The following is a 12404-nucleotide window of genomic DNA, read 5'->3' as shown; positions in this document are numbered from 1 at the left end:
ATCCTGATGCCACATTCCTCCTCGTACAGTTCAGTGTCTTGGATCATCTCTTCTGCATACAGATTGAAAAGGTATGGAGACAGAATACATCCCTGACGGACCCCCTTCTTGATTTTGAACCGTGTAGTGTCTCCTTGCTCTGTTCTGATGACTGCCTCGTGGTCCAAGTATAGGTTTCACCTTAACACAATCAAATGTTCTGGAATTCCCATTCTTCTCAGAGTCAGCCACAGGTTATTGTGATCCACACAGTCAAAAGCCTTTACATAGTCAATGAAGCACAGATAGACATTCTTCCGGTATTCTCTACTTTCTGCCAAGATCCATGTAACATTAGCCATAATATCCCTAGTACCATGACCTCTTCTAAATCCAGCCTGCACATCTGGAAGCTCTCTGTTGACATATTGCTCCAAACGTGCTTGGATAATTTTCAGCAGAATCTTGCTTTCATGTGATATTAATGATATTGCTAGCCTTTTCATTTTTGTTGGTTCTGTTGTAACATTGCCTGTTTCATCTCTTATTTAGATTATTTGTTTCTTTTCCTTCTTTTGTTAGTTTTGCTAGTGTCAATTTTATTGACCTTTTCAAAGAACCAACTCTTAGTCTTGTTGATGGTTTTAATTGTTTTTCGGTTTTCTATTTCATTTATTTCTGCTCTAATTTCAGTTTAGAGGGTATTGGGTTTTCTTGTTGTTCTTTTTCAATTTGTTGGAGATGTTGGGTTAGAGAGCCAATGGTCATTTTTTCCTGCCTTTTGATGTGTTTGTCTGTGGCTATAAATTTACCTCTGATTACTGCTTTGGCTGTTCCCCAGAGGTTTGGGTAAGTGGTGTTCATTGTCCTTTGTTTCAAGAAACTTTTTCATTTCATTTTTTGTTTCTTCTAGTAGCCACTCATGTTCAAGCAAGATGTTGTTCAGCTTCCAAATGTATGGCTTTCCCCCTACTTTATCCTATTGTTATTAACTTCTAATTTTGTGGCATTGTCATCTGAGAAGGTGCTTGTTATTATTTCTATGTTTTTTTTAATTTATTGATGCTTGCCTTGTGACCTAAAATGTGATTTGTTCTGGAGAACGTTCCATGCACATTGGAGAAAAAGGTATAATGTGCTTTTTTGGGGTGCATTAGCCTATAAATGTATATGAGATCTAGTTGTTTTATTGTGTGGTTTAATTCTTCAGCATCTTTGTTGAGTTTTTTTCTTATGGTTCTATCTTTTCTTGAGAGTGGTGTATTGATATATCAAAGGACTATAGTATTATCTATTTCCTTTTTCAGTTTTATTAATGTTTGTTTTATATATTTTGTAGGTCTTTCATTTGGTGCATAGATATTCATTATTGTTATATCCTCTTGTTCTATTGACCCTTTGAGCATTATGTAGTGACCTTCCTTGTCAGTTGTGATGGCTTATGCCTTCACATTTATTTTATCAGAGATCAATATTGCTACTTCTGCTTTTTTCTGGTTGCCATTTGCATGGTATATTTCCCCCTTTTATTTTTAGTCTTTATCTTCATTTTTCAGGTGTGTCTCTTGTAGGCAACATGTTGATGGACTTTTTTTTAAATTCAATCTGCTACTCTTTTTCTCTTAAGTGGTGCATTTAAACCATTCACATTCAGTGTGATTATTGAGAGGCTAGGTTTTATTGCTATCATTTTGTTGAGTTCTTTCTGGTGGTGTTGCTAGTTACTTTGGTCCATCCTACTTTCTGTGGCATTTCTGTAAGAAGGACATCTCTCAATGTTTCCTGCAATGCTGGTCTTGTTTTTACAAACCCCCTTAGGTTCTGTTTTCTGGGAATATCTTGATCTCTCCTTCAAATCTGATGGACAGTTTAGCTGGGTACAGTATACTTGGTTTACAGTTGTGTTCTCTGAGTGTTCTATATATGTCCTTCCACAGTCTTCTTGCTCGCATGGTTTCTCCTGAGAAATTGGTACTTGATCTTATCTAATCTCTCCTATAGGTTACTATTTATTTCTCCCTCTGTGCTTTCAGAATTCTCTCCTTAGCTTTAATTCTGGCAAATTTGACTATGATATGCCTCAGTGCTTTTCTTTTGGGGTCTATTCTATATGGTGTTCTCTCAGCTTCTTGAATATATATTCTCTCATTCTTCATTATGCCTGGGAAGTATTCCTCTAGTAATTCTTCCACAACTTTTTTAGTGTCTTTACTTGCTTCTTCCTGTTCTGGAATTCTGATGATGCACAAGTTATTTCTTTTGATGGTGTCCCACATTATTTTTAGGTTTTCCTCTTTTGCCTTCTTTTTTTTTGATTCTGCTTTTTGCTTTAGCAGATCAGTGGTGACAATTTTATCTTCTATTTCACTGGTTTTGTGTTCCATCTCTTCAATTCTGTTAATGTGTCCCTCCATCATGTTGACAGCATCTGAAATTTTGGATTGTGGTTTCTTGTTTTTCTAGTGCCTCTAAAACCTCGTTAGTTTTATCTGCATTATTTTGGATTTTTTTTTAAGCTCCTCCTGATTTTTGCTTGCAGTGTCCTATAATTTTTCAAGTTTGTTTTTTACCCATTGAAAATATTCAATCATTGTTTTGAATTTTGTGTCAGAGAGTGCTAGAGAAGTCTTGAAAATACCATGGACTGCCAAGAAAACAATTTGGTTTGTCCTGGAGGCTAGGATTTTGAAGCTCTGTATCACATACTTTGGGCACATGGCCAGGAGAGACTGGTCCTTGGATAAGGACATCATGCTTGGGAAGGGTGGAGGGACAGTGCAGGAGAGGAAGACCCCAGATGAGATGGATTGATACAGTATCTGGGGCAATGAACATTGGTGTGTTGAAAATAGTGAGACTGGCTCATGACAGGGAAGGGTTCAGAATTGTACACAGGGTTGCTATATGTTGCAGGCAACTCAAAGGCACATAACAATAAAAACATACTATATTGGTTATTTTTCATTTAAGCCTCTTGTATAGAGTCAACAAGACCTTGTGGAGGACCTTTGTATTTAAAAGTCAGTTGTTATTATGTTTTGGAGGAACATTCTTTTTTTAAAATTAGTTTTAATGAAAGTTTACAGAGACTTAGGGTTTCCATTCATTCATTGTTGCACTTTCTTCCCTGTCCACCCCCTCTGCCCAAATCGCTCTTCTCTTTGAAAAGTAAAATAAAAATTCTTTCATTGTTATACAATCCTTCCCCCAAGTCTACTCCACTATGCAGTCTTCATTCTGGACTCTTGTCATGACAATAATACCTAATCATATATCACTTTTAAACAGTTCTCTCCCTCATCTATATCAATGCAGTATATATAATTTATACCCTCTTTCTCGGTCATCCCTCAACTCTGATGTCAGTCCTGTTTTAAACAATAGTGCTATGCAATATTTGTCCTTTTGTGACTGAGATATTTCACTCAGTATAATGTCCTCCAGGGTCACCCATTTTGTGTAATATTTCATGAGTTCCTTATTTTTCAATGCAACATAGTATTCCATTGTATGAATATACCAGAGCTTTTCTATCAAGTCATTTGGTGATGTGCACTTGGGTTGTTTCCAACTCTTTGCTATCATAAACAAAGCCGTGATAAACATTGGTGTGCATATATCTCATGGGTTGCAGTTCTGGTTTCTTTAGGGTATATTCCCAGTAGTTGAATTGCTGGGTCAAATGGTATTTCTATTTGCAACTTTTTTAGATAGTGCCATATAGTCTTTCATAGTAGTTGCACCATTTTACACTCTCACCAACGGTAAATAAGGGTTCTGGTATCTCCACAACCGCACCAGCATTGGATGTTTGCTGTTCTGTTAAATTTTGCTATTCTGGTGTGAGATAATACCTCATATTTGTTTTGATTTGCATCTCTCTTAGAGCAAAGGATTTTGAACATTTCTTCATGTACTTGTTGGCCATCTGAATGTCTTCTTTGGTGAAGTGTCTGTTCATATCCTGTGTCCATTTTTCAGTTGAGTTATTTACCTTTATATTTTTGTGGTGCTCGAATATTTTATAAATTCTAGATATAAGTTCCTTGTCTGACATGTCATTACCAAATATTTCCCCCCCCAATCTGTGCTTTCCCTTTTTATCCTGTTGGAGAAGTTTTTGGATGTGCATAGGGATTTGATTCATAAGGTCCCATTAATCTATTTTATCCTGTCCTGGATGTAGATTTTTCAGGATGCTTGGAAGACTATTTATGTTGTGGATTAGGACGTCTAGAGTTCTTCCAAGCTTTTCTTTAATGAAGTTTATAGTCTTTGGTCTTAGTCCTAGGTCCATGATCCACTTTGAGTTGGTGTTTGTGCATGGAATGAGGTAAGAACTTTCTTCTAAGTGGCACAGCTCTCTTCTGTCAATATGCTGTACTGAGGTATCCTGGGATTGCTACGCTGAATCTTGTATTGAATCTTGCGGTGTTAAATGCCATAATGGTTATCCATGGTGGACAGTATTTGGTGGAGCTCCCAGTTTAAGAAATGTTTGGAAACAGGAGTGGCATCCACTCCTTAAAGACCATGCTTCTGGAAACTCTATGAACTTTCACAAATGACAACAGTTATAGAAAGGCTTCAGGCCTTTTGTTCATAGGGTTGCTATGAGTTGTGCTCACCTCAGTGGAAAGCAACAACAACAATAACCTAAACAGACTTTTTTTTTCCTTAAAAAGATACATTTCCAAACAGCCTGTGCTCCTTTGGAAAAATGAGAGCTTTTAACATTTTTAACAATTATAGATTTCTCTTTGCTTGGCCAGTTCTTTCTCATTGGCCATTTATGTACACACTAGACTCTCATTACAATTAAAATATCTAAGCTAGTCTTTTGGGTCATGCTCTCCCAATCACCAACAAGGAGCTAATCATATCACATACTATTTGTGAATGCTTTACAGTTTACCAAGTCTTCTGTTTACCAATTCCTCTGTTTGCTATTGTTGTTATTAGGTATTATCAAGTCAACTGCAACTTATATCAATACTAGGAACAATGAATCTGAACTTTGACCTATCCTGTGCCATCCTCATCATCTCTGGTATACTCCAGCCCATTGTTATAGTCATTGTGTCGATTCATCTTGTTTAGGGTTTTCCTCTTTTTCATTGACCTTCCACTTTTCCGAGCATAATGTAATTTTAAAAGAGACTGTATTATTTAAAAGTAGCTTAATATCAAGTACTATGTTTTCATTTTCTTTATATTTCCAGCAAAATATCTAGTACATAGGCCACACCCAACATACATGTGCGGAGTGAATGAGTAAACAGCTCCATCATTTGATCAGCAAATCAGTGAATGAATTTCATAAAATTTTCCAAGATACAAGCTATCATTTCTTGGTTTGTTTTTTGGCAGATAAGGAAACTGTGTCAAAAAGAGGTGAACCACATCACGCAGATGAAACACAGGGGTCAGCTCCTCCTCACAGGAGCTGTCCCATCTGTGTCACTGTCACACTTGCTGGTAACACGCTCCAGATTTCTTTGGAAGGGCTGATTTGCTTTACAGAGCCTTCATTCTCTGAGACTGGTACTTGTCTCTCCACAATTCTCTCAGAGTTGGCTTTTTTCAATAGCGATTTCCTGTTTGGATCTCCTTATGGAGGATATGATTGTTTAATGGTTAGGCCATGTGCTGGCAGAGTGCTTAGCCTGATGGTTATAAATTTAGGCTCTGAAGAAAGAAAAAACTGGCTCATATCCCAGGTCTACTGAAGAATATCCAAATTTTAGGCAAATTGCCTCAATTTTCCCATATGAATAAGGTAGGTATAGTACCTAATTCATGGGGGCTCTGGTGGCTTGTTGTTGTTAGGTGCCATCAAGTAGAGTACGACTCATGGTGACCCTATGAGCAGCCAATGTGAATCCTGCCATAGGGGTTAAGAAATTGCATTGCCAACCCAAAGGCATGTGGTTCAAATCTACCAGCTGCTTTACAGGAAAAAGATGGGCAATCTCCTCCTATGTGATTTATTGCCTTTGAAAACCTGGAGTGTTAGCTATGAGTTGGCTTCAACTCACTGGGACATAACAACACAACTTCATAGAGCTGCTGTCAGGATTAAACAAGAGAATGTATCTATCTCATTTATGAAGAAAAGACAGAAAAGTCAGAAGAGGCTCTAAACCTTCCCCTAGAACACAAAGAAGCTAAAATGAATGGAAGACATGATGATGATGCAGGAGGATGAACAGACGATTTTAAAGGACAGAGTAAGAAGACAAAGTAGAGTCTTAAACGATGTGTATAAAGACCTAGAGTCAGAAACCAAAAGCAAAGAACATGCTCAGGATTTCTCAGGCTGAAAAAAACTGAAGAAAAAAACAATTCAAGGCTCAAGTTGCAATAAATACTGAATGATTCTGTGGGCACAATAGTGAATGGTGCTGAAAGCATGAAAAGAAAATGGAAGGATTACATCAGAGTCACTTTACCAAAAAGAACTGGCCAGCGCTCAATCATTTAGGAAAAAGCATATCATCAGGTACTAAAGATACAAAAGCAAGAAGTCCACTGGATTGAAGACATTTGTGCAAAATAAGGACCCAGGAATTGATAGAATGTCAGTTAAAATGTCTCAACAAACAGATGCAGCACTGGACATACTCATTCATCTATGTCAAGAAATTTGGAAGATAGTTAACTTGGGTAATCAATTGGAAGGGATCCATATGTGTGTTAATTCCAAAAATTGCTGATTCAAAAGAATCAGAAGAAATTACAAACAATATCATAATATCACACACAAGTGAAATATTGCTATAGATAATTTAAAAATTAGTGAAGTAGTACATTAGTAGAGAAATGTCAGAAATTCAAACTGGAATGAGAAGAAGCTGTGGAACAAGAGACTGTTGATGTCAGATAGATTTTGACTGAGAGCAGAGAATACCAGAATGATGTCTGATGTCTACCTGTGTTATATTGATTTTGCAAAGGTTTTCTACTGTGTGAATTACAATAAATTGTGGATAAGAATAAGAATTACAGAACACTTAATTATGCTCAGGCAGAACCTGTACATGGCCCATAAAGCAGTTGTCTGAACAGAACAAGCAAACACTGCATGATTTAAAATCAGAAAAGTGTGTATCAGCTTGTATCTTTTTTTCATACCTATTCAATCTGTATGCTGAGGAAAGAATCCTAGAAGTAGACTGTATGAAGAGGAATGTGATACCAAGAATGGACTAAAGGAAGCAGAATATGATATCAGGACTGGAAGAAACTCATTAACAACCTGCAACATGCAGATGATGACATAACCTTTTCTAGCAGAAAACTAAGGAATGTTTACTGACGAAGCTAAAAGATACAAAATTTCAGTGTGAATTATACCTCAAGATACATCCCCCTTTCCTGATGGCTATGGAGTCAGAATCAACTTATAGCTGACTTTCCACCACAGTGGATTTTTGAGGCTTTAAGTTACTTGGTAGGATGCTTACCTTCTCTCTCCTACAGAGCTGCTGGTGGATTTGAAACAGCTGAGAGGTATAGGATTTGGGTTAGCAGCACAACTTTTTATGGACTACACCACCAAAGTTCCCAACACCTCAACATAAAAGTTTTTAAAAATCTTTATTATTGGGCCAATAAGCAACATTATAAAAAATAGAGAAAAGACTGAAGTTTCAAGGATTTAATTTTACTTTCATTTTACAATCAACACCCATGGAAACAGCAGTTAGGAAAACAGACAATGTAGTGTATTGGGTAAATTTACTGCAGAGGCACTCTGTAACATGCTAAAGAGCAAGGATGTCACTTTGAGGACTAAGGGTCCTTGGCCCAAGCCATGGTATTTTCAATTGCTGCATGTGAATATTGAGAGAGGAGTTGTTTGTTTTTTTCATGTGATTTTGAAAGTTGAATAATGAATAAGGAAGACAGAGGAAGAGTCAATGTTTGAATTTAATATATTATGGACTTCCAAAAGAACAAACCAATCTGTTTTGGAAGAAATGTAGGCAGATTTCTCTTTAGAAGAAAGAAAGTTGAGACTTTGTCTCATATGCTTATGTTTTCAGGAGGGGTCAGTCCTGGAGAAAGTCATCATATATGAGATAGTACAGTGAATTCCATATATTGCCCTTCTAACATTTGTCTAAGTAGTATAGCACTGGTCTGTGCATTGCCATACAGAGGAACTCATGGTTGCCGTGATGCTAAACACTGTGACACTGGTGTGCCAAATGCGATAATTGTTACCCATGGTGGACAGTATTTGGTGGAGCTCCCTGATTAAAACAAGCTTGGAAGCAGAAGTGGAGTCCACTTCCAAAATGGCTTGCCTCAGGAAACTCTATGAACAGTGCTCAGGTCTTTTGTTCATAGGGTCGCTAGGAGTCGTTTATGACTTGACGGCACCTAACAACAACATAGCACATAACAACAACAAGAAGCCATGTTGTTCTCACCAACAACTCCAAACAGAGCCATTGTTGACCCTCGAGCAGGTTTTTGGAGGATGTAAACCCAACTTTCCAATTTTGAGATTCTAGCTTCTTTATCTATGATAAAGACCTGAGTTATTGCCCTAGAATGTAGGGAGGCCAACACAAAGAGAAGAAATACTGAAGTCAAAGAGATGAACAGGAGATTTCCAAAAGCAGCTTGAGAAGGCAAAGCAAAGTATTATATGCAAATGTGCAAAGAGCTGGAGCTAGAAAGTCAAAAGGAAAGGATATGCTCTGCCTTTCTCAAGCTCAAAGAACAGAAGAACAAATTCAAGCCTTGAGTTGCACTACTGAATGAGTTTATGGGCAAAATTGGAGTAGTGGAGGAAGCATCAAGAGAAGATGGAAGGATTATAGAGTCACTGTACCAAAAAGAGTTGGCTGACACTGAACAATTTTAGAAAGTATTAAAAGTTCAAGTTACACTAATGGCACTGGCAAAAAACGGGGCTCCAAGAATTGATGGTATACCAATTAGAATTCAGAAAACAGTTGTAACTCTAGATGTGCTCACCAATTTTTGCCAACAAATATGAAAGATAGTCACCTGGCCAACTGACTGCAGGAGATTCATATTTGTTCCTATTACAAAAATGTAATTGAACAGAATGTGAAAATTACTGAAAAAATCCTTAATATCACATGCAACTAAAATTGTTAAGATTTTTTAAAAATAGCTGGGACATTAACAGAGAACTGCCAGAAATTCAAGCAATGATATCATGGCCTCTTCTGAACTAATGTGAGGTGATGTTGGCTGAGAGAAAGGAATACTGGAAAGATAAATATTTGTGTTTATTGACTATGCAAAGGCATTTGACAATGTGGATCCTAACAAATTATGACTGACATTGAGAAGAATGGGGATGCCAGAACAACTATCTGTGCTCATGAAAAACATATACATAGACCAAGAAGAAGTTGTCTGAACAGAGCAAGGGAATATTACATGATTTAAAATTGTGAAAGCTTTGTGTTTAGGTTACATCCTTCTCTCTCTCTCTCTCTCTCTCTCTCTCTCTCTCTCTCACACACACACACACACACACATGTTGTTGTTATGTTCCACTGAGTTGGAACCAACTTATGGCTGACCCCAAAGCAGGTTTTTAGAGGTAGTAAATCACAGCAGGAGATTGCTTATCTTTCTCCTTCAGAGCAGCTGGTGGATTCAAACTTTGGATTGGCCTGTCTTTGGATCGGCAATACAACTTGAGTGTCTTCGCTTTTTAACTGGCTTCTCGTATTTCTCTTTTTGCCATGGCTGCCAGGGAACTTGGAGTCACAGTTGTTAGCAGGTTGCTTTTGGTGTGTGATTTTTCATGATCAATATGTTTGCTTTTCCCTTCTCTACTTGGTGCTGGTTCTTTAGTTGTATTGTCCTAACCTGGTGTCTACACTTCTGTTGCTGAAACCTGTCTCAATTTCCTTTCAGAAGAATAGGCTATGAATAAATGAGTGAGTGACTGAGTGAATGGCTAGTTACCTGGAACTCCCAACTCTCTAATGGAGGGCTTTGTTTTCTCAATTTAGAAGAATTTAGCGGCAAAGTTTAAGGTAACAGAGCATTTCAGGTTATAGAGTAAGTTTGTACTAAGGGCTGAAGCTTAGTTTTTGTCGTTGGTAGGTGTCATTGAGTCAAATACGACTCATAGTGACCCCTAAAAAGAACAGATCTCTGAACCTTGTCCTATCCTGTGCCATCATCACAATCTCTGACAGACTCAAGGCCACTATTGCAGTCACTGTAAAAGATCATTTGACTGAAGGTCTTCCTATCCTTTGTCTCTCAACCTTGCCAAGCATGGTGTCTCTCTTCAAGGAATAGCCTTTCCTAGCAACATGCTCAAAGTAGGTGAGATGAAGCATTATCATCTTTTCTTCTGAGCAGCACTCTGGCTGCACCCTCTCCAAGATATATATGTTAGTTCTTTTAGCAGTTCATGGGATGTTAAGCACTCTTCTCCAACACCACAGTTCAAGGTGTCAATTATTCTGTCATCCTTATTCATTGCCCAGTTCTCAGATGGAAAAGACCATGGTCTGAAGCAGGTGCACCCAAGTACTCAAACTGACATCACTGATCCTCAATATTTTGGAAAGGTCCCTGACTGCAATATGTTTCCTGATCTCCTGATTGCTGGTACCAACTCTATTGAGTATGGATCCTATTAAGACTAAGCCATTCTGACAGTTCCAATCTTTTCTCCATCTATGATGATGTTGTCCATCGGTTCATTGACGAGGATTTTGGTTTTTTTAATGTTGAGATGTAATCCATATTGAAGTCTGCAGTCTCTGATCTCCTGCAGAAAGTATTTTAAGTCCTCTTCACTTTTAGCAAGCAAGCCCGTGTCATCTGCATCAGCTCTCAGCACTGTAACAGCTTGGTTAACATTATCAAGTGGGCGAGGAAGTGTCATTTATTCACTGTTGCTTTACACGCCTTCTCTGGCATAATTGTCATCACAACTTTCTGAGGCAGGTATTATTTTCTCCTTTTTAAAGATGTGTAAAATAAATCTCAGAGCAATTACTCAGGGTTACAAAGTTAGTCTGGAATAGAGCCAGGAAGAATTCAGGATGAAGTAGAGTTGAAGTTTTTGCTCACTAGATCTCGTGGTCTTTAAATGGGAAGAATCTGAATGGTTCTCCCAAACAGCTATAAGATGACAAATTCTGATCAACCTCTTTGGTGCAGAGAATGGTGTAAAAATAAGTTACGGATTTTGCCATGTGAAAGTTGAAGCCAAATGGAAAGAGGAATCATCAGATTAATTTCCTTTATGTAATGTTATCATGATTTTGCAATTTAAAAAAATGTCCATCTCCCATAAATAGATAAATCCCATAAATGCCCAAATGTGAATGGAGAAAGGCAGGGTCCTCATGCCTGCCTCCAAGACTCTGACTGCTGGCCCCCACTGCAGTGGTCCTACCTTTCTCACAGTAGGGCTCTCCGTCCTCCATGTGGAACAGGCTATTCCCAAAGGGCTTCTTGCAAGCTGCACAAATGAAGCAGGTGGTGTGCCAGGTCTGTCTTAGGGCATGCATCACTTCCTGTAGAGAAAGAGCTTCCTTCAGCTCAGAACAGAAAGGTCCTGAAAGAGGGAGAGGGAAGCCTGGTGGTTCTTTTGTGCCTTGACCACTGCTTGAGTATCCCACTAAGAGACAGGCTGGGAAAGCCAAGGAGTAGGCCTTGTGCACAGGGAGGAAGGCCTGGGGCAAGTGGGGAAGAGGCTTCCATGCATCTGGTGATGCCAGGCTTTTTGGGTCAAATTGGAAGGGAAGTACTGCTTGTTATTCCCATTTTACCAAGGGGGCATATGAGCATCATGACCACATGCAGGTGAGCGGTGAGGTCAGGCTATGCATAACTAGCTTCACGTATACTCCATCGCCTCTTCAGGTTCCAGGCCAGTACAATCACCTCTCACTTCAGGTTCACTTGTTCCCTAATCTTTTGCTGGGAAACCAATTCTGTTTTAGGCCAGAAATGGAATTTCATTAGCAATGACTTCTAGGCTCCCCTAATTGGACCCCATAATCTGTGGAGGAGTGGAGGAACTCAGGAAAAGCAAAGGGTCTGAGGAGAGAGGGATGCTGGCCACATACCCCCATGATTTTGGAGTTGCACTTGGCACACAATGGGGCAAAGAACTGCTCATAACAGCGTTCGCAGTAGACGTTGTTCTGTTCCTCCACAAAGCACACGTCTGCCAGGGAGGTCTTGCAGTAGGCACAGGTGAACTCTTCTGGGTGCCAGGAGCGGCCCATGGCTACCAGAAAGGGGCCCCTGGGGAAGCAGAGAACAGCACCTACTAAGGCAGCCCCAACAGCTTGGGACCAGATGCCTCAAGAATCTTAACAAGGCTCAGACTCGGATATAGTAATTCTGACTGACATGATTATTCTAATGAAATAATGTGAAATTTAGATAAAATTTAT

At 38.8% G+C, this 12404-nt stretch overlaps 1 protein-coding gene across 3 annotated transcripts in view; it reads right to left on the bottom strand.

Annotated features, from left to right (window-relative positions):
• The window catches only part of LDB3 (LIM domain binding 3), a 126537-nt gene that overhangs the window by 51614 nt on the left and 62519 nt on the right, over nucleotides 1-12404 (bottom strand). For all 3 annotated transcript variants that reach the window (XM_006894474.1, XM_006894472.1, XM_006894473.1), the window contains exons 10-11: nucleotides 12072-12252; nucleotides 11396-11516 (exon numbers count right to left, since the gene is read on the bottom strand). In XM_006894474.1, coding sequence (XP_006894536.1) covers nucleotides 11396-11516; nucleotides 12072-12252 — 302 coding nt within the window. The remainder of the gene's footprint in view (nucleotides 1-11395; nucleotides 11517-12071; nucleotides 12253-12404) is intronic.

The sequence above is a fragment of the Elephantulus edwardii genome, unplaced genomic scaffold (assembly GCF_000299155.1).
Source record: "Elephantulus edwardii isolate Elephantulus edwardi_28Jun2011 unplaced genomic scaffold, EleEdw1.0 scaffold00144, whole genome shotgun sequence".
NCBI classification, from domain to species: Eukaryota; Metazoa; Chordata; class Mammalia; order Macroscelidea; family Macroscelididae; genus Elephantulus; species Elephantulus edwardii.
The sequence above is the reverse complement of the archived record's forward strand: the minus strand, read 5'-3'. Positions and strand labels throughout refer to the sequence as shown.